Source organism: Rhineura floridana, chromosome 3 (assembly GCF_030035675.1).
Source record: "Rhineura floridana isolate rRhiFlo1 chromosome 3, rRhiFlo1.hap2, whole genome shotgun sequence".
NCBI lineage: Eukaryota > Metazoa > Chordata > Lepidosauria > Squamata > Rhineuridae > Rhineura > Rhineura floridana.
Window position 1 is genome coordinate 201,395,922 of NC_084482.1, and position 27,841 is coordinate 201,423,762.

Genomic DNA, 27,841 nt, shown 5'->3' on the forward strand with positions numbered 1-27,841 from the left:
CCTTCCCGGGTCAGGCTGCAAGTCTGTCTAACCCTGTTTCCGTTGGGAGCCCACAAGCAGGGCAGGAAGGCAGCAAGTGTCTCCTATTACACAAACACAGAATCCTGTGTTCAAACTGGGACCCCCTTGTACTCTATACGTTGGGACTCTAGCCCGTGAAAGTTGATGTCATGATATTTCTGTCTTTTAAGGAGTTACTCATAGGAACTCAGGAAGCTGCCTTGTACTGAGTCAGACCATTGGTACATCTAGCTCAGTAGTGTCTACTCCAACTGGCAGCAGCTCTCCAGGTTTTCAGGCAGGGAGATATTCCCAGCCTCATGTGGAGATGCGGGGATTGAACCTGGGAGCTTCTGCAGGCAAGGCAAATGCTCTGCCTACTGAGCCACAGCCCTTCCAATGGGAATGGGAACACTCACAAGAACCTTGGTTGGAGGTTTGTTTGGATGGCTTTTCTTTCTCGCTTCAGGAGACTTAACGTGGCCTAGCCAGCTGGAATTTCCCCCTGGACTTTTACATTGTTAGGCTGTTAGCTGCTGTACTTTTCATCAGGACTGGCGTCATTACCTGGCATTTCTGGGCAGGTGCTAAGGCCCCAGTGCCCAGGCTGGGATTACTGCTTTTAGACAAGCTTTAAAAAAAATAAATTCTGGCCCAGCACTACTAACAGTGCCAAAGCAACTAGATTTAGCCATCCCTTTTAAATTTCCCACAATGGGTTCTGTTCCTCTGGGACATCCTTTGCCACCCTGGTGCCCGTCAGACATTGTGGACTACAACTCCCATCAGCCCCAGCCAGCACATTCGTGCTGGCTGGGGCTGATAGAAGTTGTAATCCACAGTGCCTGGTAGGTGCCAAGTTGACAAAGGCTGGTCTGGGTCATTATGGGAAATTAAGAGTGGCTAGGCACAACACTGGTGTTGCAACCAGGGGAGTCTGCTAGGGCCCACTGACAGAGGAGGGAGTCCACCAGAAAGAACTCTTTGCTCAGGAGCCATTCCTGCTTTTCATCTTCATGTTTTTAATTCTCTCTTCCTGCCATAAAGGGTGAACAAAATCCATGGAACAAAACATTTTGTGTTCAGCTAAGTCCTACTCAGAGTAACCCCTTGAAATGAATGAACCCAAGTTAGTCATGTCTGTTAACTTCAGGGGATCTACTCTGAGTAGGACTAGTATTGAATACCACCCTCTGACATGTGCCATAGTTCCTACGGAATTGCAATTTGGTGTTCATTTCTTGTGTATCCTTTTTTTGAGTGCATTTTGTGTATGCGATTTAGCTATTCCAATCCCTAAACCTGAGCTGATTTCCCGGCTGGAACGAGGGGAAGAGCCATGGATCCCAGATCCCCAGGCTATGGAGGACAAGAAGATCCCCGTAAACGTTTGTGAAGGTGAGAGAAGGCTTGCCCAATAGGCTTGCGAACGGGTGCTGTTTCCATGAAAAGACCTCCTCTTTTGATGTTTCCGGTTGAAATTGGGTGGGGAATGGTGTCGGGGATTCTTCGTAAAACAGTGACTTCATAGCATCCTGGGGATGTGAGGACCTCCTGCTGTCTCAATCCTGGGCCTGTTACTGAAATAGGAGGTTGTCAAATTGGAATAGGTAGTGAGACCACAAATAAGTATGACGGGAAGGAAAATGTTGGGGGTGGGACATTGGCGGGGGAAGAGTCGAATGCGGGAAGGCTCATGTACACCTTCCTCCTTCCCCCTGATTTCTCCCTGCAAAGGCCCACTCCAGATGGAACACGTTTTTGGAAACAGGTGGGAACGTAGTTCTGCTATCATTATGCTGGAATCATAGTATAAAATGTAGGGGCCTCCCTTGAGATATAGTTCTGCCCTCATTGTGCTAGAATGGCTAGTGTCACTACTGCTAATATTACTACAAATAGTAATATCATCATCAAGTGGTTTATTAGGGGCGCAGACTACTACTGCTAGTATAAAATCTACTACTAGTAGTAGTATAGAATCTATGTTCCTACCTTGAGGAGTAATATAATCATCAAACAGTTTTTAGAGACACAGACCAATATTACTACTACTAGTGGTAGTAGTATCAATTCTAGGTTCCTACCTTGAGGAGTACTTCTGCCCTCATGAGGCTGGAACTACTAATACTACTGCTGTGAATATTACTACTAGTAGTTGTACAAAATGCAGGACATCTTGGGGAGTAGTTCTGCCCTCATTGTGCTGGAACTAACACTACTACTACTGCTAATATTACTATTATTAGTATCATCAAGCAGTTTATTAGGGGCATAGACCAATATTACTACTAGTAGTAGTAATATAAAGTCTAGGTCCCTACCTTGAGGAGTAATCCTGCCCTCAGTATGCTGGAACCAGTAATTCTGCTAGTGTTACTACTGCTAGTAGTAGTAATAGAACAAGAAGTATAAAATGTAATAGTATAAAATGTTGGTCGCTGCCTGGAGGAGCTTACAATCTGGAAAAGGGTTCCCCCTGAGCCATTGAAAGACATTATGCTGCCTAAGCAGACCAGCAAATTTTCATCCCCCCGCCCGACTAGGTGCATTGTACCCCCAGCAAGCCAAGTTATATTGGCACCCGAGACAGAAATTCCTGCAAATGCCTCTGCTCTGGCAGGAAAAAAAAAAGGGAAAACGTTCATGAATTAAGTAACCCAACGAATTTGCTGCCTTGTCAAGACACCCACAATCAGCAGGCCGAGGCAACCTCTTCCTTCTTCCTTAATGGTAGGGCCGGCCCTAGCTCTCCCCCCCCCCCAGCAGAGGCAGGGTTTGTTCTGGGTGTTTCAGGTGCAGAAGTTCACAGGTACATCCCAGTTTCTTATGCTTCCCCTTCCTAAAACGGCTGGTGTGTTGGGAGTTTTCCCTTAACAGTTACTGCGGGGGGGGGGAATCATTTACTGGGGCGGTGGGAAAACAACTGGGCCTCCGAGGCTGCCAAAAGATTCTGCCCAAGCATGCCTAGAATCCTTATTTCAGGGTGCCCAGGACAACTTTGGGGAAACTACAAAGGGCTGCTCTCTGAATGCCAGTGGGCTTTATAATGGGTGCAACTGGAAAGGCAGCTTCAGCAACAATGGTCATGCAAATGAGGGGCAGTAGGTGAAAAGCAGCCCCCATTGAAATGCATGAGCTGCCCCAGCAGAGTCCTCAGTTGGGGATTATGCAAATCGGGGTGAGGTGGGGTGGTACTAATTTGCATGCCAGGCACAATTCCTTCTTGTTTCCTTAAGAAGGACTGGGGACAGGCTGTGTAGAATTTAGAATTTTGCATATTTATATTTGTGCATAGAGGGACAAGAGAAGCAGTGTGGTGTAGTGGTTAAGGTGTTGGACTATGACCTGGGAGTCCAGGGTTCGAATCCCCACACAGCCATGAAACTCACTGGGTGACCTTGGGCCAGTCACCGCCTCTCAGCCTCATGAAAACCCTATTCATAGGGTCTCCATAAGTTGGAATCGACTTGAAGGCAGTACATTTACATTTTATAGGAAGATAGTGTGGTGTGGTGGTTAGAACGGGATTTCCCAAATTTCTGCTAGCAAAAGGACATTATGCATGCGCACAGACAAGCACACACTTTAAACTGGAGGCACATTTCATCCTGGCAACTGAAAAAGGTTATTTTCTAGCACTTGAAAGGAATCTTCAGAAGAACAGAACAACATCTCATTCATAGATGTAACAAGTGGCCTCCTCTGTACCTGGAGTGACTGGATGTTCCCTTCACACCTGATGTACAGATGCAACAGAATTACATTCACCTGTCCTGTAGACACTAATTAGAATGAGACTGTTTCAGAACAATAACTCACTCAGAGATGCAACTCAGAGATGCACTCAGCCTCCTTTTTAATAGGGTGGAGAATTGGTGCTATGTCTCTGTACCAGGTGTGACTGGATGCAGTTTTCATACCTGATGCTGAGGTAGCACAGAATTGCACTTGCTCAAAGGCTAATTTAAAAAGAGGCAAGTCTTGAGGGACTCATTCAGAGATGCAACAGACAACTTCTTTGAGAGTGGGTACTTGTGTTGCATCTTTATCAGGAGAGATTGAAACACCTGATGAACAGATACTGCAAAACTGTGCACCACACTGAGGGTAATTAGGAAGTGGCCAAGTCCAGAGCAGGAACTCGGGCAGAGAGTCTTTCCTCCATCCTTTGTCTTACATTCTCCTTTCCCACCACTCACCCCACTCTTTCTCTTGCAGGGAACGACATTTCTTTGAATTCTTCCTCTATCCCTGCAAGCGAGGTGATAGTGAGGGAGATCAAAGAAGAGATCCCTGAGCCAGACGGCTCGGATCAAGTGGAACCTCAGTGGACTTTGATGGGGGCACCCCCAAGGATCACCCCCTTGAACTCGGAGAGCCGTTGCGGGTTGCAACGGCAATGGGAGATGCAGCCGGGGACTGTATGGCGAGAGCCCTCCAGGCACGTGAGGGCAGCGAATTCAAAGCGCAGCATGTTCCACGTGGGGCGGAAGAAGCTGATGTGCCCCGAGTGCGACCGGTGGTTCCATTGCAAATCCGAGTTTCTGCTGCACTGGAGGACTCACACGGGGGAGAAGCCCTACGAATGCCTGGCCTGCGGGAAGCGCTTCATCCAGAGCTCTCACCTCAGCGCTCACCGGCGCATCCACACGGGGGAGAAGCCCTACGAGTGCCCCAAGTGTGGGAGGAGCTTCAACCGCCGCTCCACCCTCACTGAACACCTGAGAATCCACACCGGGGAGAAGCCTTACAAGTGCCTCCAGTGCGGGGAAAGCTTCCGCTGGAGGCCTTACCTTACTAAGCACCAGAGAATCCACATGGGGAATGCCATCTACAGAGGGCTTGACAATGGAGAAGCCATGTTTGAGAGCTCATCCTTTGTCAAGCAGCAGGGAATCCACACAGGTGAGGAAGGTTGTGGTTTTCTTTTTCGTGTTAATATTCCTGATTAGGATGCATAATTATTGTTATTGTTATTGTTAGGATTTCTTACCTGCAATCCAAAGAATAGGGTGGATCCTAAATATAACTAACCAAACAGCAAGAGAACTGATGAATCATGACTATCCTACTTCATCTTGCAAGAATTGAATGTTCTAATTAATTATTATTATTTTAATTTATTAATCATCCCTCACCCTGAGGTTCCAGGGCAGGTCACAACAATCCAAAATACAATGTTAAAAACAATTTAAAATAACTTACAACCAAAAAATAGAGTGGGTCCTAAAAACGTACATGTCCAGTTTCAAAAGCCAAGGGTAAATTGGTGGGTCTTCAGCATACGCCAAAAGTTATGCAATGAAGGTGCCAGACGGACCTCTCTGGGGAGGGAATTCCACAGCTTAGGAGCTGCCACAGAGAAGGCTTTCTCCTGGGCTACCACCATGACTCCCCTCCGAATTTCTGTGTTTAGTAAATCCAGTAATAAATCAACTACAGATTGATTGATTGATTGATTAAGTATGCCCGTTTTAAACCAGCAGCAGAGTGTGCCCAGGGATGTATTGGTGACACATGCTGACTTGGAATCTTAAAAATTGAAGGAAGTGAGGTTATTGTTGTTTATAGATCTGTCACTGATAAGAGGAATGAGGTTTTTAGACCAGTTAGATAAGTAAGGAGTAATGTATATGTGTGGGTTTTATTTTCAATAAATTATTTTGTATAAATATGAAATAATTAGAATCCACACTGTGATGGGGGCAAGAGGATTTTGTTTTGGTTTTGGAACAGTAAAGATGTTGAAGCTGAAGAACTGAATAATAAGTCATGGGTAGTGAACGTGGTGCCCTCCAGACATTATGGACAACAACTGCCATCATTTTTGACCACTGGTCATGTTGGCTGAGGATGGTGGGGAGTTGTACTCCAAAACACCTGGAGGATACCACCTTATCTACCCCTGATTTAAGTGATCAAACAGGATCCCACCGGCAAACATAGCTAACATTCATATATTACCCTGGTTCACACAAACTATGGCTTCATGTGAGCCATGCCCCAGAGATGAGCTCTCAGTCTCTTTTCTCCTTCTTGGACCTTTTTGCTGCTGCACCGGGTCACACTAAGACAAGGGTTGGATTAGCATGTTGTCTGAACCAGGGCCCATGGTTAAGCACTCTTTTTGCTCACCATGATCTGTAACCATGGTTTGTCCTTGGTTGCAGCTCATGGTGAGTGAGGAGACAGCCCAGGTTTGGATGACACACCAGCTGTGGGGAACCTTTGTCATTCCAGATGTTGCCCGAACGACCTCATCTGTGGCCGTTGGCCATCCTTGCTAGGGCTGATGGGAGTTGGTGCTCAGAAACATCTGGAGGGCCGCAGGCTCCCCATCCTTGACCCTAACCATAGTTTGACTTAGCATGAGGGGCGAACCAGACCATAGAGTTGGGAAGCCTTCAGAATAGCGCAGACAATCCAGGTAAATATGAGTGGTAAGGAATTATAAAAGGAAAATGGGGGGAGGACCATTCCTTCCTCATGAAAGCAGGATGGGATATTTGCCAACTTCTGTGAGTGGGAATGAAATTCTTTCACTGTGGAGTTAGGGTGGAGTCTCTTACCTTTTAACTACAAGGTGCTGTTTATAGGTGCATATCAGCTGGAGACCTACCTGCCTGCTTTTCCTTCAAAGTAAATGTGGCTGGCTTAACTAGCCAGTGAATAATTTTATTTATTATTTTATTTATTTATTTATTTAGTATCCCGCTCTTCCTCCTAGAAGGAGCCCGGTGCAGTAAATAATGCAGCGTGTCGTTCCTTCCCACCCATCCCAGAAAAGCTGCAGAACACTTTTCTTGCAGGCTGCTCCTGCTCTGACCCCCCCCCCCGATCTTTTTGTTTGCTGTTTCCTGAACTGTGCCAGGAACATAATCTCAGAAAAAATTCACAACCCCAAAGGCCGGTTTCATGTTGCTCTGCCCACCTCCCAGGAGCAGAATAAACCTATGCAAAATAAAAGATTTATTCAAATGTGATGCAATGATGGGTTCAATATGCTGGATTCGATTTCTCAGACTCGTGCCCTCGTTCGCATCAGTGGAGTTCGTCACGGGTTTTTTGCCAAGGCCATGCCGCCCATGCAAATTGCCAAATACAGCAGTGTTAGAGCGGAAGCAGGAGCAATAGAGATGGGATATTTGCAAGAGTCGCCCTTCCCATCAAGTCTCTGGACTTTTTATTGTTTAGGATATTTTTATTTCTGCTGTTCTGTCCAAAGGACTCCCAGACAGATTACATTCTGTCAATCAGTTCAGAGAGACACGGCATTGTTCTTTCTATTTCCAGTGTTCAAGCTGTGAGTGCCATTCCTTATGTCACCAGACAGCACCACCCACTCACAAAGGAGGTGGTATCAGCAGTGCTTGAAAGTGTGCAAAGTACAAAATAATCTGGGAGGGGAGGGGAGGGGGGACCTGAAAAACAGCTCAATGAGGACTAACTATGCTCAGTGGCCACAGAATGCTGAATGACTGTTTTGGGGAGGAAGGGAATGCTCAAGAATAGCACCTTATGCTGCAACATTTTATTGGAGGTCCTAGGCTCATCTACACTGTACATTTAAAGCACTCTTATACCACTTTAATTTGTGTCTTCCCCCAAAGAATCCATAGGAACTGTAGTTTGTTAAGGGTACTGACCTCACAGACCTACAATTCACACCAACTACATCTTGGAACCATAGAGTTGGGCCACATTCACACCATACATTTATTCCACTATTATTCCACTTTAAACAGTTATGACTTCCCGTAAAGAATCCTGGGAAGTGTAGTTTGTGAAGGGTGCTTAGAATTGTTCAGAGACCTCTATTTCCATCACAGAGCTACAATTCCCAGAGTGGTTTTATTGGAGTTTGGTATACAGTGCCTTGCAAAAGTAATCAGACTCCTGACCTGTGCTCTCATATTACTGAATTATAAATGGTACATTGTAATTTTGTTCTGTGTCATATTTTATTTTGAAACACTGAAACTCAAAATCAATTATTGTAAGGTGACATTGGTTTTGTGTTGAAAAATGTTTGTATGAAACAAAAAACTGAAACATGTTGCTTGCGTAAGTATTCAGCCCACACACATTAATATTTGGTAGAGCCACCTTTCGCTGCAATAACAACTTTGACTCTTTTGGGGTAGGTATGTACCAGCTTTGGACACAGTGTCGGAGGGATTTTGGCCCATTCTTCTTGGAAGATTCACTGCAGGTCATTCAGGTTGGTTGGACATTACTGTGGACTGCAATTTTCAAAGAGCGCCATAGATTCTCAATGGGATTGAGATCAGGACTTTGACAGGGCCACTGGAGGACATTCACCTTTTTGTTCTTGAGCCACTCCAATGTTGCTTTGGCCTTTTGCTTGGGATCACTGTCCTGCTGAAAAGTGAATTTCCTCCCAAGCTTCAGTTTTTTAGTGGGCTAAAGCAGGTTCTCTTGCAGTATTTCCCTGTATTTTGCTCCATCCATTTTTCCTTCAGTTTTAACAAGATGCCCAGTCCCTGCTGATGAGAGGCATCCCCACAGCATGATGCCATCACCATACTTCATTGTAGGGATGGTGTGTCTTGAGGCATGGGCCTTGTTAGGCTTGCGCCACACATAGCGCTTTGAGTTTTGGCCAAAAAGCTCTATCTAGGTCTCATCAGACCACAAAACCTTTTCCCACATCGCAGCTGGGGCACTCTCATGCTTTCTGGCAAACTCCAGACGTGCTTTCAGATGGTACATTTTGAGTAATGGCTTCTTTCTTGGCGCCCTCCCATACAGGCCAGTGTTATGCAGAGCTCTTGATATGGTTGACTGGTGCACCTTACTCCACTCCCAGCCACTGAACTCTGTAGCTCCCTCAAAGTGACTGTTGGCCTCCCTGTGGCTTCTCTCACAAGTTTCTGTCTTGTTCGAGTGCTGAGTTTTGAGGGACGGCCTTTTCTTGGCAGTGCCTGGGTGGTACGATGCAGCTTCCACTTCCTGATTATTGATCCAACTGTGCTCACTGGGATATCCAAAACTTGGATATTATTTTGTACCCTTTTCCTAATCTCTGCATTTGTATTACATTATCTCTCACTTCTGTGGAATGCTCTTTGGTCTTCATTTTCCTTCAGAGCCACAGCGTGACCAGTGATCCTTCAACAGTGGGGTTTTTATTCTGACAGTGTGACAGCAGCTTTAATGGTTCATAGGTGGAGGACAATGGAAAGGTCATTGTGTCCTCGATAGGGCAGTTTCTTTCGTCTGTGTAAACTGGGAGCTTCCACAGTACGGGTTGAATACTTACACAAGCAGGATGTTTCAGTTTTTTATGTTTCTTACAAACATTTCCCAACATAAGACCAATGTCACCTTCAAATAATTGATTTTGAGTTTCAGTGTTTCAAAATAAAATAACACGCAGAATGAAATTACAATGTACCATTTGTAATTCAGTAATATGAGAGCATTGGTCAGAGGTCTGATTACTTTTGCAAGGCACTATATATTGTGCTGGAGCGTAGAAATAAAGTCTGGTAAGACTGTTGGTTGAAAGAATAAAGAAATTTAACCTTTATTGCTACTGGGAAATAAAGTCATTCTGAGTACAGACATACATGCAGCCATTGTAGAGGCATGAGGCTCGCACTCACAGCCACTCTCTCTGACTGACTAAAAAGGAAGAGGAAGGAAATAAAGTTTGAGGAAAACAAACAAGTAGTTACTACAGAAGGAATAAGTGAGGAAAAAATAGTTTACCTTTCTATCTATTCCCACCATCCCAGTTCATGTTCCTTGTTACAAGCAGTGATGCTTTACTCCCAGCAAGTTTAACAATCAATCCCTCTTCCCAGCAAACTCTGGGAATTGTAGCTAGTGTCTTTCCAGGATTTATTACATGGTATTCTCTCTTTTGCTTGCCCTCCCCTTCACTCTCCAGCAGATGGCGCCATGGAGAGTGGAAACGCTGAAGCCAGTCCCCAACACGCTACTTCCGAGTCGGCAGAACAGCATAGTGGGGGGATGCTTAACCCCAAGACGTCTAACACCAGGCAAGGCTCAGCGGACAAGCTGCTGGAGAGGACTATAAAGACTGAAGCGGAGCCTCTCCCAGACGGGAATGACGTCACTGATGTCAGTCAAATCAAGATAATTCAGGTAGAAAAGAAACACGTGTGCCACGAGTGCGGGAAAGCCTTCCAGTACAAGTTTGAACTGGTGAAGCATCATCGGACCCATACAGGGGAGAAGCCTTTCGAATGTCTGGCCTGTGGGAAAAGGTTCTTCCAGAGCACCCATCTCAATGCTCACCTGCGCATCCACACGGGGGAGAAGCCCTACGAGTGCCCCAAGTGTGGGCGGAGCTTCAACCGCCGCTCCACCCTCACTGAACACCTGAGAATCCACACCGGGGAGAAGCCTTACAAGTGCCTCCAGTGTGGGGAGAGCTTCCGCTGGAGGCCTTACCTTACTAAACACCAGAGAATCCACCTGGGGGACAATTCCTACAAGTATTTTGACAACGGGGAAAGCCTCTACGACAGCTCGTCTTTTCCTGAACATCAGGAAGAAATCCACCCAGGTGGGGAACCAGATACCTGAAGGACGTAATGAGAGCCCTGTGGGTCAGGCCAAAGGTCCATCTGGTCCAATGTTCTGTTCTCACAGTGGCCAGCCAGATTTATTCAAATATTTATAAACTGCACTTTTCATAAGAAATGTAACAAGGGGGTGTACAACATTGAAAACACAATAATAACAGTAATAACATCAATCAGAAAGTTGACAGAATGTCAATAAGCTGGTTTGTTTTTAAAAAAAGGATAGTTATTTATTTAAATATTTTCAAACCACCAGTGCCTCTGGGAAGCCCACTTGTGATTCCCAGCAACTGGTATACTGATGCATACTACCTCCGACAGTGGAGGGAGAACATAGTCATCGTAGTTGGTAGTCACTGATGGCCTTATCCACCATGAAGTTGATTTATCCTCTTTTAAAGCCATCCAAGTTGGTGGCCATCACTGCCTCTTGTGGGAGCCAATTCTTGCAAAGCACTATGCATTGTGTGAGTAAGTACTTTCTCTATCTGTTCTAAATCTTTCAACATTCAACTTTGTTGGATGGCCCCGAATTCTAGTATAACAGTATCTCTGTCCGCTTTTCCCACACCATGCATCACTATTTATACGCCTCTATCCCTTCTCCCCCTTACGCACCTTTTCCCCCTCTTAAACTAAAAACCCAAAACCAATCTAGGGGGGTGCAAATAGCTCAAATATAGAGCACATGCATTGCATGGAGGAGATCCCTGCTTCAGTGGGTGGTATTCAATGCTAGTCCTACCCAGAGTAGACCCATAGTTAATGACATTAATAGAGGTTAATGAACATGTCTGATTTAGGCTCATTGATTTCAGTGGGTCAGCTCTGAGTAGGACTTAGATGAAGACCAGCCAATGTTTTGGCTGAATCAGAATTTTGCTTTCTTGTGTGTCTCTTGGCTTTTAAAAAAATTAAAATAGGTGTCTAGCCTTGATGATGATTTTTCTGTGCAGCACCATCTATATATGTGGTATTTTAATAAGAATGAGAGGACTGGTCTCTGCCCCAAGTGATTTACAATCTATAATTCACCGGAGAGGGGGAGAGAGAGGGGAAATAGATGCAGGGGTAAACAGGGAAATTATTATTATTACATTTATACCCCGCCTTTCTTTTCATGATAGAAACCCAAGGCGGCTTACATATGGTTCCCAGGCGGTCTCCCATCCAGGCACTGACCAGACCTGACCCTGCTTAACTTCAGCAGGGAGCTGGCCTCATGTGCCTTTGGACCATAGCCTGGGACCATTAATAGTTTGTTATTTCAATCACGCATACTTAGTTGCAGTGCTTTTTTGGGGGGAGGGATAAAATATGCTGGTACTTCTATATTGAAGAAAAGTTGTGGGTACCAGCACAAAAACGGCTGCCACAGGCAGCACAAAGAAAGAAAAAAGAGGTGCCAGTACTTCATACCAGTGAGCACTGTCACACACAAAAAGCACTGCTTAGTTGTATCAAACTAAGTCATTCCCAGAGTAGATTCCTGTTATGTCTCATCTTTGCTCAAAGAGCACATCAGCAAGGAATGTCTTTTTACAGTCATTATGTTGCCACCAGCAGGGCCGGCGTTTGCAAACGCGGGGCCCGACTGGGAACCTGCGGGGCCCCTGTGCTCCCCTTCCACAATCTGCAGCAGGATTCCTGCTGCAGATAGCAGGGCAGGAGCTTCAGAGCCGTCCGCCATTACCCCGCTTCACCTACCTTTCTCTCTGCTGTTTTTTGCGGCTGCGCACACTGCACACGCAGGTTTGCCATCAATCAAGATGACAGCCAAGGTTTCCCTAAGGGTTGAAGCCTCTGCCGCCATCTTGGTTGATGGCAGCAATGTGCGTGTGTAGCACTCATGTGTTCAATCAACCAAGATGGCGGCAGAGGCTTCAGCCCCTTAGGGAAACCTTGGCCGCCATCTTGATTGATGGCAAACCTGCGTGTGCAGTGCGTGCAGCCGAAAAAAGAGCACAGAGAAAGGTAAGTAGAGCGGGGGAATGGCGGGTGGCTTAGGATCTCCCGCCCTGCAATCAGCGGTACCAATCCTGCCGCGAATCGCAGAAGGAGAGTGTCCAAGGGCCCCAGCATGCCTGGAGCCGGCCCTGGCCCCCGCTAAACCTTTAAGGCGCAATTCCCCCACAAGCACGGGGCCCAATCGGTCTTTTGCCGGCCCTGGCCACCAGTACTTAACAGGCATTCTTTTGCGGCGCTTGAAGGCATGCCTGTGTTGCGCTGCAAAAAGCACCGCAGCACCCCTCTCAACTAAAACACATTTTTATCAGTATGGCAATCTGCTATCATCAAAAAGAAAAATGCAAACTTTAGTGCTTTACTAGTTGCCTTTGTAATTTTGTTTGGTCAACAGTATAACAGAGGTAACTTAATCTTGCATATACCTGGGAGTAAGTTCCATTGTACTCATTAAGTAGACACGTATGCACAGTTGAACTGTCAGAGGTAGAACTTAAGAGATATAACATAGGTAAACAGAAAATGCACCTATCAAAAGTAATCCACCAGAATAAATGTTATCCCTTCTCCTGCAATTAAAAATGTAGTCTTGCCCAGCATATAGTGAAACTGTGGATGTGCTGCTGTCACAAGAAGCAGTGATGGGCACCAACTTGGATGGCTTTAAAAGAGGATTGGACAAATTCATGGATAAAGCTATCAGCGGCACCTAGCAATGATGGCTGTGTTCTACTTCCACTGTCAGAGGCATTATGCTTCTGAATATCAGTTGCTGGGAATACAAGTGAGGAGAGTGCTGCTGGTGCACTCAGGTCCTGCTTGTGGGCTTCCCTTTAGGGCATCTATTTGGCCGCTGTGGGAACAGGATGCTGGACTAGATGGGCCACTGGTTGGATCCAGCAGGCTCTTCTTATGTTCTTGTATGTATTGCAACAAACAGCAAAAGTTACTTGTGGGGCCTTACAGACCAGGGATAGCCAACATGGTGCCCTCCGGATGTTGTAGGACTACAATTTCCATCATCTCTGATAATTGGTTGTGTTGTCTGAGACTGGGAATTGTAGTCCAACAACATCTGGAGGGCACTATGTTGAAGACCCAATTAGATTAACACAAGTCCCTTCCACCTACCCACCTGCTGCAAACACATCCAGAAAAGTATGTCTCTTAAATTCTATGTCTGACAACGCGTTCCTTTCAGAGATAAAAATTAATCTGCAATCCTATATACTTACCCATTTAACTCAATGAGGCTTAGACATATATAGGACTGGACTCCACAAGAATGCATTTCAGCATTTCACGGGCTATACTTTATTAATGCTGTACCAACTACAACTACCAGCTGCTGCTTATGTACATATATTATCTCAGCCTAGGCTGAGGGTTGTTGCAAAGATAAATGGGAGGGAATGGCAATAGTCATGGCATTCACAAATCAAAAGTAAATCTGGGGAGGGGGCATACACAAGGAATAAGACGTCTGACAGATAGAATGTTAACAGGTGAATCTTTCCCCGTAATTGTATTTCCATTGTAGAAAAGGCTTACTCCATTTCTCCCTGCCCCACAGCTGTTAAATGCATAAGAGTCTGATCTGCAATGCCAACCCTAAACCATGCAATGAACTCAGGTTAAAAAAAAAACAACCCACAGAATTTGGGCAATTTTTTTAAAACAAAGAACATCTGTAACTGTATGAAATACAACATTCTCAGGCAAAAAGTTATGAGACAGTAGACATAAAAAAAAAAACCCACACATCCTGGACAAACAACGACAAAAATACTCTGAGCATGAGCATTTTCACATTTTAAATTTTTACTCATCATTGTTTTTGCTTATTTACTGCCTTGGGCCAGTCCCTAACTCTCAGCCTAACCTACCTCACATGGCTGTTGTGAATAGGGTTGCCAGGTTCAGGGCCTGAGACTGATCCTGTATCTTTGGTTGCCAAGAGGTCTTCTGTATCTTTAAAAGTTGTGCAGGGGGGAGGGAGAATTCCACCTTGTGGTTTTTCTCATTACAGAGTTGCAAGAACACCTGCAATTGGCTGACTTTCTCTTCTCCTAAAGATACAGGATCAGTCTCAAGCCCTGAACCTGGCAACCCTAGTACAGCTTCAAGGCTTCAACAAGTCTTTATCTTGCCTAATTAGTGCACTCCTATACCCAGTTTGATTTACCTTGCAGTAAGCTCCATTAAACATAAAGATACTTATTTCTGAGTAGACTTGTATATATTGTACTGTAAGTTAACTATACAATCATTTTTAACAAGTGTCTGGACAAGTGCCTCCTTGCCTTCCAGCTCCTTTCTCCCTCCACTCCATTCCTCACCACCACCACCCATTTTTTAACCATTTTTTCTCCACTCCACCCCCGTCTTGCTCTCCACCTCCTCCCTCGACGCCTCCTAAACAGAAGAGCGATGCTGCACAGAAGCATGTGATTTTTATCCACGAATCAGAGGAGCAGAATGTTTCCCCTGCTCCCCCTCCCACAAAGTAATGCCCAAAAGTAATGCTGGAAACATTACAATTGCAGCTCAAAAGTAATGAAGTTACTCCTTGTTCTATTACAATCAAGAACAATGGTAAATTGTAAAGAAATTACCCACTCATTCCTCAAAAAAGTAATAAGTTACAAATAATTCATTCTTCCTGGCGAACTACTTCCAAGGTCTGCTCAAGATGTTGTTGGACTCCTCCTCCAACCAATGCCAGCCAGCACAGCCAATGGTCAGGGATGCTGGGAGTTGTAGTCCAGCAACATCTGGAGGGCACCTGTTTCCCCATTCCTGGTTTACAGTCTCATTACACCAGACATTTATTCTGTTTGTTTATTATTTATTTGTTTATTTATTATTCCACTTTAAACAGTCATGACTTCCCCCAAAGAAACCTGGGAAGTGTAGCTTGTGAAGGGTGCTGACAGTGGTTAAGAGACTCCTTTTCCCTCACAGAGCTACAGTTAGGGGGACTGACAGTTAAACCGTTCAGGGTCTGTGAGGAGAATAGGAGTCTCTTTTAACCAGTCTTAATGCCAGCGAGCGGCCAGGTTGGACAGTGACTGAGGGGCACCTGTGGCTGGGATTGAGTTGGTGTAGCTCACGATCCGTGCTAGCATCGGTTCTCAGAGTGTGCGCCCCATGACCCTATTCTTGCGCAGATTGGAACGGGGCTGCGCCACTTCCTGAGTCTCACTGCCGCTGCTGCTGGGGGCTTAAATAGTCTGGTTGTGTTAGCACACTGCACACAAATGCTTGCCATCACTCAAGATGGTGGCAGGGACAATGCTACCACCACCGATGAGGGCCTGGTGCTGGCCTTCCTAACAATTCTCAGCACCTTTCACAAACTAGACTTCCAAGATTCTTTAGGGGAAGTCATGGCTGTGTAAAGTGGAATGATAGTAGCAAAAACGTATGATGTGAATGTGGCCTAATTTCAACCAGACTATAACCAAAGTTTACACTACCAAACACCTTCCTATTCTCATTTCATTTCTCTCTAATTTTCCTTCCTGACTAGAATATTTGGTTTCCAGACCGGACTCGATCTCCTGTGTGGAGCCTCAGGACAAGCCCTGGGTGCGAGGCCCTCCATGCTCTGAGGGCAGGCAGAACCACAGAAGCAGCGCTGAAGGCGAAGGAGCGGTGGAGCCGTCCCAAGGACTGTCTGAGGGAGAAGGCGAAGAGGCAGACTCCCCTGCAGGCTTCGCTCCCTCTCACAACGCGGCAGGAGACAGCGACTCCTGTAAGTTTGCTCTCTGCTCCCTCTGACCTGCTTGTTCAGAGGCCTCGTTCAGACCCTCCTACTTTTTTTTCCACTTTAGACCCCAGGCATGGCTTCACCTGAGTGAATGTTTCTTCCCCGGGGGGTGGGCGTCCTTCCACACAGCAGATAAGGCAGAAGAACTGTACCTGGCCTTCTTCCTATAGAACAGGGCTCTTTTTCAATCTCTGGCCTGCAGGCTTCACTAAGCTTACTAGGCCTTTCCATTTGACCCCGGGGCCGTTTTGGCCAAGCCATGCCCACCTGCCCTACACCTGACATCAGATACATATATATATATATATGTATATACATGTCTTGTGTAAACTAGTTAGAGACTTTTTACAATCAAGCAGTGTATACATTTTAATAGACGCCAGGTGCGCAGCAGGTAAAAGGTGTGGCTTGGCAGGAAAGGGGTTTGCAGGCTATGTCGATCAGCCAATCAGTTGCCCCTCCAAAGCACTGTGCATCCACCTCTGGGCATGCTACTGACCCACGGGTTCTGTGTGTCAGGAAAGACTTGTGGGTGTGATCCTTTTTAGTGGGGATTGAACCTGGGGGCTTCTGTAGGCAAAGCAGTTGCTTGACCACAGCTCTAGCCCTTCCCTGTCTGTGTTTGTCAGGGGTGGGGAACCTATGACCTCCCCCACATGCAGTTGAACTTCCAGCTCCCATCAGCCCCAGCAAGCAAGGTCAAAGGTCAGGGGTGATGGGCATTGCAGTCCAACAACATCCAGAGAGCCACAGGTGATATATGTGATTTGGTCTGTTCAAGAGATTTCTCTCCCAGATAATGATGATGACTACCACTACTTATTGCTGGTAGGTGATAGCATGACAACTGAACACCCACAGGAAAATCCTCAGCAAAGGGGCCTTGAGCTAGAAGAACTCAACAATGTCTTACCCGACAGATCTGCAAAGAATGTTTCTCTAAGGTCTGGGGCGGTTTCTGATAGCAGACATGAATCACTTGGACAACCATCGACAGAATGGGAAGAATCAGGTCAGTATGGAGTAAGGTTCCTGAGAAAGTTGGCCTTGTCAAGTTTCTAGCCCTTAAACCTAAAAAGAACTAGGTTTGTCGGTCCACCTACCGCACTATTGTCTACTCTGACAGCATATCTCTGGGATCTCGGGCAGAAAGGGCTTTCCTGTCACTTGATCGCGTGAAGTACTAGTTCCCCTCTATTCAGCACTGGTTAGGCCTCATCTTGAGTACTGCGTCCAGTTCTGGTCTCTGCACTTCAAGAAGGATGCAGACAAACTGGAACAGGTTCAGAGGAGGGCAATGAGGATGATCAGGGGACTGGAAACAAAGCCCTATGAGGAGAGACTGAAAGAACTGGGCATGTTTAGCCTGGAGAAGAGAAGACTGAGGGGAGATATGATAGCACTCTTCAAGTACATGAAAGGTTGTCACATAGAGGAGGGCTGGGATCTCTTCTCGATCGTCCCAGAGTGCAGGAGACGGAATAATGGGCTCAAGTTGCAGGAAGCCAGATTTTGACTGGACATCAGGAAAAACGTCCTAACTGTTAGAGCCATACGACAATGAAACCAATTACCTAGAGAGGTAGTGGGCTCTCCAACACTGGAGGCATTCAAGAGGCAGCTGGACAGCCATTTGTCGGGAATGCTTTGATTTGGATTCCTGCACTGAGCAGGGGGTTGGACTTGATGGCCTTATAGGCCCCTTCCAACTGTACTATTCTATGATTCTATGATCCTATAAACTGGAGCTGCCGAGGACTGAACCTGGTACCTCCAGCATGCAAAGCAGGTGCTCTATCACCTCCTCTGCCCAGAGACATTGTCCTCTTTCCCGAGAAGCATGGGCTTGTCTGAGAATTGAACCCATGACCTCTCGCATCCAAAGCGAGACTCATATCCCTAGACCAGGCTTCCCCATCCTGGTGCCCTCCAGATGCTGCTGGACTCCTCAGTCCCAACTCCCATCAGCCCCAGGCAGCTTGGCCAGTTATCAGGGATGATGGGAATTGTAGGTCATCCTACCCCTTATATACCCAGCCCATTACTACGCTCTGCAGGTGAAGGCCTCCTGCAGATACCATCTTATCAGGAGGTCCGTTCTGCCCAACATAGGAAGTGGACCTTTAGTGTGATGGCACCTACCCTGTGGAATTCCCTCCCCTTAAATATTAGACAGGCGCCATCTCTGTTATCTTTTCAGTGCCTACTGAAGACCTTCCTCTTTCAAAAAGCCTTTTAAGTAGAGCCCTTATCCCAGTCTGCGTCTGTGCTTGAATTGCTTTTTAAGATGTTTTTAAAGTTGTTTCTTAAATATTTTTTAAGTTGTTTTGTTTTAATATGTTCTAAAGTCTTTTGTTTTTAAGATGTTTTAAAGTGCTTTTAGTGTTTTTATTTGCCTCCTTGGGCTCCTTCCTGGGCGGGATATAAATTAAATAAATAAAAGTCCAGCAACACCTGGAGGGCACCAGGCCGGGGAAGGCTGCCCTGGGCCACCTTTTCAGATCCTATAACTCAAACAAAAGGGCTGTAACTCAATGGTAGAGCTCCTGCCTTGCATGCAGAAGGTCCCACATTCAATCCCCAGTGGCATCTGCAAGTAGGGCTGGAAATGTCCCCTGCCTGAAACCCTGGAGAGCTGCTGCCAGTCAGTGCAGACAATACTGAGCTAGAGGGACCAACAGTCTGACTCGGGTATAAAGCCACTTCCTGCGTTTCTATGTATATTTCGGGACACACGTCAGTTTTTAATCATACGTTTGTAGGCTGGTAATGTTGCTGTTGTGACTCACCTTAGATCACAGCAGGAGCCGGAAGTGGGTCTTAACCTACCAGTTGAAGGCCAAAGGCCTGGACCGGAGGTGGGGAGCCCGGGGCCCTCCAGATGTTGTTTGACTACATTCTCCATCATCCTTGACCATTGGCCATGGTGGCTAGAGCCGATGGGAGCTGGAGTCCAGTAACATCTGGAGGGCCACAGGTTCCCTCTCCATGCCCTAGGCCTAAACCAACAAGACTAACGTTGATTTGTAGACTTCCAGGTTGCACAGATCTCCTGTTGTTAGTGCTGAAAAAAGCTTCTCTTTTCGACGGGACATCAAGTCCAGGGAAAGATCACTCTCTCTATCTCGTCGCATCATAGCTCTCTACTTAGTATACTTTTTCTCTCTCTTTCCTCGCAGATAGCTTAAAATAATATCCTTCAAACTCCCACTGAGCCTCATCCTTGGACGATGGAACCAGCAGAGTGCAGAAATAGCACACACTTGTGAGTTCGTGGCTCTCAGAGCAGACTCTTTTTGTCCAGAAGCAGGAAGAGACTTTCAGAGTTCAATGCGTCCTGAAACAGTCTCTTCTGGAAAGACTTGAAAACGCAACAGCGTTTTTAACTTTTCCTCTCCTCCAGTATTAACTGGCCCCTTTTGCATCCAACATGTATGGATCGTGGGGTGTGTGTGTGGAAATGGGGAGTTCTTTAACTGAAATATTAACATTTTTCTTCCTTTTTTTAATAATTTGTATGGATTAATTCATGTGCATATTTTATGTTGTCACGCAGGAAAACATGAATATTATGATCAGAGGTCTGGGAAAGGTCATTGTTCTGTTTTAAAAAGAGTTCTCACGAGATTGTTCAGTGATTTGGAATTTGTCAAGTGTAAACATTTTAAGGCTAGGACTGTGTATTCCTTGATTGCACTTACACAAGTGCACAAACTGATGTCAGGCACTGAATTCCAGCATGTTGATAAACTTGGGCTTGTTAAGTTTCTAGCCCTTAAGCCTATCAGGAGAGAGGTTTGGAAATGTGAAAAGCCAGAAGACTTAATGGGGTTACAGGTGGTCAAGAGATGGGGCGTCAGTGTCCTGTGTAGCTCTTTGAGAAAGCAGAAGAAGCAGAATCGATTATGCAAAATACGCGAACATAAATATATATATGCAAATTATTTTTGATTTGCATGCCATACCCAGGTCCAAGAATTCAGTTACTTTGCTGCAGAACATTGCTTTATTTAAGGGTTACAATGTACACATCCTGATTTGGGGGCTCCAGTCAACCCCAGAATCTCAAAAGGCTGTGACAGATTTTCCACATCAGCTTCAACGTTTCCCCTCCTTCCTTTTTTCGGTTATGCTGACCAAGACCTGATTCCGACGGTTAGGATCACGTTTCACAAACTAAAGTCACTGTCCTGTGACTAATTTGTGAATGTGCTCCCCCTTGTGGCTGGAAGTGAGAATGATCACATGCTGGAGACCCATAGCTGTCAGTGACTTCCCTGCAGAGTGGATATTGTTCCAATATCATCCTGTGGTGTGCACAAGACCAGGGGTTCCCAAACTGTGGTCCAATGGTCCACGAGCTTCATTCAGACAGTCCGCAGCATGTCCACATTAAATATTCATTGTGATCTTTCATTGTCTTTTTATTGCTTCCCTCTTACCTTGTATTACTGTTTGAATTCTACAGAATGCAAATTGTAGTACAATAAAATGCAACATAAGAAAGGAAAGAAGCAATAAAATGCCAATGAAAACCACACAGCACCTAGCACAACAAATGACACTTGCTGCAACAGGCAGAAAAATCATCAGCAATTTTCAAGCAATCCATGGGGAAAAAAGGTTTGAGAACCAGTGGTCTGGAAGAAGTGAATTTACCTTGTCAAAACTGAACGAATAAACACAAACATCAGGCCCGAGGTGCTTTAACAGAGCTTGGAAAAGTTACTTTTTTGAACTACAACTCCCATCAGCCCCAGCCAGCATGGCCACTGGATTGGGCTGATGGGAGTTGTAGTTCAAAAAAGTAACTTTTCCAAGCTCTGGCTTTACAATAGTAGACGAAGTGTTAATAGATTTTTTTAATTTTAAAAAAATCTCTAACATTGAATAATATAACTCGGCGACAATTGTGAGAGGCTAACGTTTTCTTGATTTCCATGTTTTTGTTGTTATCTATAAGTGTGTGTTTGTGCGTGTGTGCACATGTTTTAGAACCAGTTTATAAATAAGTTAATGTGTGGCTTCCTGCATTTCCAAACCGGCTTCCTTTTTGGAGTGTGTGGTCTGGATCCTGCATTTGGGCTAGAATAAGAGATGGGATCCATTAGCTGGTGCCACGTTGAAAGCATCCCGTCAACCTAACTGGTAGTATTGATTGAGTTCGTTCTTTGTCTGCTTTTTGCCGCTTTTACCGGTCCGATTTTTCCCCTCTCCGAAAATATTGATATTAATATCGATCTTTTAAAATATTGATGTTAATATTAATCTTTTACAGTATTGATATTTTCTTTCAAAGTATTGATCTTTTGAAAGGAAATATTAATAAACGAAAGAAAATACCAGCATTTTGAAAGAAAGAAAATGTTGATGATTTGAAAGAAAATATTAATAAAGGACAAGAAAGCAGTTTTGCCATTGCCTCCTTCCTGAGGCTGGTCAGTTTTCCTGTTAGCGAGCAAGGAGAGGCTGAGGCGGGAAGCCGCTTCCGGTGCCCTCCAGTCCGCATGGTAGGTTTTCCCCTCCTGTTTGAAGTTTGGGTCACTGGAGTGGTGGGGGTGGCAGAGGGAGAAGGAGGGCACTGTGATGCTGGGCTGGGTTGTGAGTAAACACAGTACAAGCACAGCATATTTGAGGGAATATTTTTGGGGGCAGGAACCAGTGTCAGGGGAAAGCCACCGAGGTTCGGCACAAACAGGATCTCTCTGCAAAGATGGAGAATATGTGGGCCACTACAAAATCCAGTGCTAAATCCGAATTCAGCAGAATTCTCGCCCATCCCTAGCAAAAACTGACAAAAGACTTAGCAGCAGGGTTGTCTGTCATACTGTTTTACCATTCTAAATCCCAACTTTTGCACTGTAAAAGAGCAAAGCATATTTATTATTGTTGTTCATTTTTTTAAAATGGCCCGTTCTTTTTGGGTCCTGACTTCCCCCCCCCTTTTGTCAGTTTTTGATATTCACAATCACAAAGCAGGAAGGTGATCGTCTGCTTAATTTTAACAACAGAGAGTTACAAGAAGGCAGGCTCCCATTTAAAAGGGCGCCTTTAAATAACCAGCAATGGAAGAGGGAAGGGCCATAGAGCACCTGCTTTGCGTGCGGAAGGTCCCAGGTTCAGTGCTGGGCATCTCCAGGTAGGTCTGAGGGTGTCCCCTGCCTCAAACCATAGAGAGCCACTGCCTATAAGTCTAGACAGTACTGAGCGAGATGGACCAATGGTCTGACTCCGGTTCCTAGGAATATTTCTGCTCTTCAGGTGGCAGCCAGCAGCCAGTCTGTAGAATAGCTTGCATGAATTGGTCTTTTTGTGGAGTTGGGAGGGAAGGACTTCACTGCATTTACACAAGAAGGGTTTACATAGGAAGCTGCCACCGAGCTGCGACCATTCCCCAATATCTGCAGTAATATAGTGAACAGTGATAGCATCATGGGGTTGTATCCAGGGCTAGTCTGGGGGTGAACTGGATGATCTCCAAGGTCCCTTTCAACTCCATGGGTTGTATCCAGCTAGGGCCAACTAATGTCCATTCATTTCAGTAGGTCTACTCTGAGTAGGACCTAGTTAGACATAACCTATAGAGTTGGAAGGGACCTTGATGATCATCTAGCTCACCCACCCGCCATGCTCTATGCAGGATTGGCAGTGGAGGATACAGCTACAGTTTCCCTGGCAGATGGCAATTTCCTCTGCTTAAATATTTCCATCAAGGGAGAGCCCACCACCTCTCAAGGCAGTCTGTTCCACTGTCAAGCAGTTCCTAACATTTAGCCCAAATCTGCTTTCTTGCCATTCTCCTCCCCCCCAGTCCAGTCCTGCCCTCTGGAGCAGCAGAGAACAAATCTCCTAGGGAAATAAATATCCAGAATTCAGACTTCCTCCTCTGTGCTTCTTTACACCAATGCCACCCAGCCTCTTTTCTCCTTACGCTCTCCTTTGTGCGGCCATAGTTGTTGTTCTTAGACTTGTTCCATGACATCACAGCAACTCAGCCAATAAAATAATGAGAACTTGCAGACAGCAAAGGTTTTGTCCTGGTTTTTGTTTGTTTGTTTTTCGAACTGTCTGTGGGCTCTGTTAGGGCAACTTGGCAAAACAATGTTTCTGTTTCAATTTGGCGCTTCATTTCTATGTCTTAAACACCATGGTAACCTAAATTAGCATGAAATAGGATGTCCAGATTGGATATTGACTAGGGAAATTGCAAACATCTTGGTTAACTTGCTAGTGAATGCAAGGCAGACAGCTCCATTATTTCAGGAGAATGTTGTGCCGAGGGCTTGTGTTGAGGGTCTGATGTAGAAGTTTCTCCACCACAACCTGGATGTCCTGCACATCAAGAAGGTAGGCGGGGATCTATTGGTAGATCACTGGGTGATTTGCAGTCGATCAGCAAGTTTCTAGTTTCCAGTTGTTCAACAGTGGAGGATAAGGCTATCAGTGGCTACTGACCACAATGGCTATGTTCTGGCTCCACCGCTGGAGGTAGTAAATGTGTCTGTATGCCAGCAGATGGGAATCATTCACAAGTGGGGAGAGCGCTCTTCTGCTCAGGTCCTGCTGGTGGGCTTCCCATTGGGGCATCTGGTTGGCCACTGTGAGAACAGGATGCTGGACCAGGTGGGCCTTTGGCCTGATCCAGCAGGCTCTTCTGATGTTCTTAACAATAGCAACAACAGCACTGCATTTTTCACATAAATTAGGCTGCTGAAACGAAGCTAACCAGAAGTGGACGTATATGTTTGAAAGGACTGTGAGAGCTCAGGTTAGTTCAGTTCTGTTGCAGAAAAGAAATCCATTGGCTCAGCGGCACAGTGTCCTTTCGTTCGAGGTATGTATATGACCTTTGCATTTGCCTCCGGTTGGTTAGATCTCTGGGTTCTAGAAAAACAAGGCAGATCTGAGAAGCCTGATGTTTGCCCATGTCCCATTGAAACCGGAGAGGGGTTAATTGCATGTCAGTTTCATAATCTCTGAAATTGTGCTGCAGCCGCCTGTGGTGACAGTCATGCTCGACTCACATTCAATGCAACAACTGGAGTCTGCAACAAAATGTTGTGGTGGAGAGTACTCCTGTTCAGGGTGCCAGGTGTGACCTCTTCCATTACTCTCCCTTGCTGGGTCCGCCCCCCCGCCCCGCAATAGACCCTTAGCATTCTGTGGCCACTGAGCGTGTTCAGTCCTCTTGGACACTTTACAGGGATCCCCTCTACAACTTAGGTTTTTTTCTCCCTAAAGATTTTTTGTATTTCTGCAAACATTCGGGTTCCCCCAAGCCTACTGCCACTTCCCTCTTGTAAATGGGTGGTACCATTTTGGCTGCTTACAGATCCATATTCAGAGAATGAGATCACACCCACATGATACAGTTAAAGCACATTTAAAGCACATGGCTTCCCCCCCCTAAATCCTGGCAACTGTAGTTTGTTAAAGGTGCTGGGAATTGTAGCTCTGTGAGGGGTAAACTACGGTTCCTGGGATTCTTTGGGGGAAGACGTGCTTTAAATGTATTTTGACCTGGGTTTACTATTAGTGTGGGGAAGGTGTGGGGAACCTTTTCCCTCCAGATGTTGCTGAACTACAACTCCCATCATCCCTGGCCATTGGCCATGCTGGCTGGGGATGATGGGAGCTGTAGTTCAGCAACATCTTGAGGGACAAAGGTTCCCCACATCTGGTGCAGGATAACAGTAGTGTATTGGAGTCCTTTGTAAACAAATGGTACTGTTTTTCTTAAGCACTGTGTCTACTACTCACCTATCTGCTTACTGATCCATCATTGAGGCTGAGATTTTTAGTTTGGGTCTCCCACAGAACTGCTCAGTTTTAGCTCAGGGTGGGTCGGGGTTGGTTACAGAATCTGTGGCCCTCCAGTTGTTGGTATGCATGGATGATGGAAGCTGTAGTCCGTGCGCCCCCTGTCCCTGGTATAGGTTAAACTCTTGCCCAGACTTGAGTGTTAGGATGGAATAACTTTTTGGAAATTGGGCGTTAATATGTACCATGAAGCCTCCAGAAACACCAAAACCAGAGCGGATTAAAATGAAGTCAAAATTCATATCTGAAAGAGCATAGCATGTGTGTGCAGAAGACCCATACAAATCAATGGGAAGGAATGTGCTGAAGGGTGAGAACTTGCTTTGTGAGTGCCAACAGCAATCCGGGGCGGGGCTTGTGGGAGTAAAATGGCCACCACCAATCAAACCCCACAAACGTTACTTCTGTATTCATTCATGTCATCTCAAGTGCCATACTTGTCAACAGATCCTGTTCAAGCTGTCTCCTGAGAGTCATTGCGTTCTAAGTATCTCAAGGGATACCAAGTATCACAGGGATATATCCTCCCTGAGACTTGCACAAATTAGAATCCATGCAGCTAACCAACCGTTCCAGGGCTTCAACAACCTCCTTGTTTGATTTCAAAAGGAGGTCACGATATACAGCTGAGTGATGGCATTGGTCTGTTTAGCCCAGTATTGTCTACTCTGATTGGCAGCGGCTCTCCAAGGTCTCTTGATGGGAATTCCGCAACCTGCAGCCTGATATTCTTTTCACGTAAGACTTGCCAGGAATTGAAACTTGGACCTTTTGCAAAGCAAGGGCTTTACCACAGAGGTATAGCTGGTGGGGGGCTTGGTGGGTCCCAAAGTGTGCAGCCTCGATGCACATTTGAGAATCTGTTTTATTTCCAACGGGACTTAAATACACTAATCTTTTTCTCTGGATTGTATACACAAAGCCGCTGCATTTTTCTTTTCTTTTTAAGCTTAAAGATTTCTCAGTGCATTAAAATAATTTTGTTTTTATTTTTGGAAAGGGGTTGGTACGTAGAGGATGAACAGTTCCGAAATAACTCATTGTTTGAGAAACACAGCTGACCTATAAAATGTAGCAATTTTCTTCCTTGAGGACTAATGACGTATCCATCCTTTATTCTTCATGAAAACTACATTTGAACTAAGGCTTTTCCAACCCTCTGCCTGACAGTATGTTTTCAATAATACAGTACATTTTTTAAAAAGGTCATTTCACTCTAAGGGACAAGTTGATCTTATTGAATTTCTAATATAGCATGCTGGATGGAAACAATGGGCCTAGTTCTGAGAAACATAGTCTTGTTTTAGTCCCATCGAAATCACTTTGACTTAATGTTAGTCATGAATAACTTAAGCCCCATTAATTTCAGTAGAACTTAACTAACAGTGCAATCCTATACAGGTCTGTGCAGAAGTATAGCCCGTTGTTTTCAAAGGGTGTTTAGCAAGGGTAGCTAATCTGTGGCTCTCCCGATGTTGTTGGACTTCAACTCCCACCAACCCCTGCCAGCACACCCAATGATCAGGAATTATGGGAGTTAGAGTCCCAGAACACCTGGAGGGCTGTCAGTTAGCCACCCCTGGTGTATAGGACTGCACCCTAAAGCTAGCTTTCTCTAGATCCAGGGCCAGTATTTGTCCACAATTTTAAGCTGACAGAAGCCGTATTCATCTGATGATGTAATAATCAGCTTTCCCCCCCTTTTGTATTCATATCTTGTTTTACTGCTGCTTTTTTAATTATTATTACGCTTCCATTTCCCTTTCCCCTGTTAAAGAATAAAATTCACAAATTGAGAAGATTGTGCTTGTGTCTTTTTCTTTCCCAAGATGGCTGAATGAACCATAACTATTTGAGACTACTGCTGGAGGACCCTATTTTGAATGGTCCGTCTTGTAAACAAACCTTCCTGCAAGTTGAAAAGTAGCTCAGTGGTAGAACGCATGCTTCACATGAAAAAAAATCAATCCCTGGGATTTCTGGGTAGAGCTGGGAAAGCTGCCATCTGAATCCCTGAAGAGTTGCTGCCAGTCAGTGTAGACAGTACTGAGCTAGATGGACCAATGTCTGACTCAGTATAAAGCAGCTTCCTATGTTTCAAACATCAGAGGGCTACAGATTCCCCACCCCTGCTTTGCTGCTCCCCCCACAATCTCATCATTTTTACAATTTCTTTGTTTGCATTTGGTCATGATAGACGAGACTTCACTTTAAGCCCATAAATGCCTTGCTATCCAAGCATTTTCATAGTATTACTCCCCCATGGTTTTTCTGATGTGCAGAAAGCAGGGCATGGTAGCAGATAATTTTCCTGCATTCTGAACATATGAACAACTTTCTGGTGTGGGTTCTAACATGGGAAGCTAGGTTTGACCTCTGGCTGAAGCTTTTCCTGCAGTCTCTCCCCCAAGTAGGTCCATTCATGTTTAATACAGTTTCCCCCCTGATTGAAGGCTTTCCTGCAGTCCAAACTTTTGTATCGCTTCTCACCTATGTGGGTCCTCTCATGCTGGGTAATGTTTGTCCATGTGCTGAAATACTTCCCACATTGTGAGCATTGGTAGGATTTTTCTGTAATGTGGATTCTCTCGTGTTTAATAAGATGCGACCTTTGGTTGAAGCTTTTCCCACAGTAGGAACACTTTTACAGTTTCTCTCCGGTGTGGATTCTCTTGTGCATAAAGAGCAAAGAATGCTACTGAAG

The 27,841-nt window shown here is 45.4% G+C and overlaps 2 protein-coding genes across 2 annotated transcripts in view; both read left to right on the forward strand.

Annotated features, from left to right (window-relative positions):
- Nucleotides 1–19,897, forward strand: part of LOC133378873 (zinc finger protein 436-like) — a 29,442-nt gene extending 9,545 nt beyond the window's left edge. Inside the window, exons 6-11 of the mRNA XM_061613487.1 lie at nucleotides 1,285–1,398; nucleotides 4,222–4,908; nucleotides 9,920–10,561; nucleotides 16,078–16,302; nucleotides 17,150–17,329; nucleotides 19,497–19,897. Of these exons, the coding sequence (XP_061469471.1) occupies nucleotides 1,285–1,398; nucleotides 4,222–4,908; nucleotides 9,920–10,561; nucleotides 16,078–16,302; nucleotides 17,150–17,329; nucleotides 19,497–19,510 (1,862 nt within the window). The 3' untranslated portion in view covers nucleotides 19,511–19,897. The remainder of the gene's footprint in view (nucleotides 1–1,284; nucleotides 1,399–4,221; nucleotides 4,909–9,919; nucleotides 10,562–16,077; nucleotides 16,303–17,149; nucleotides 17,330–19,496) is intronic.
- LOC133381083 (zinc finger protein 91-like) overlaps nucleotides 1–27,841 on the forward strand; it is a 164,079-nt gene that overhangs the window by 37,047 nt on the left and 99,191 nt on the right. The window lies entirely within an intron of this gene.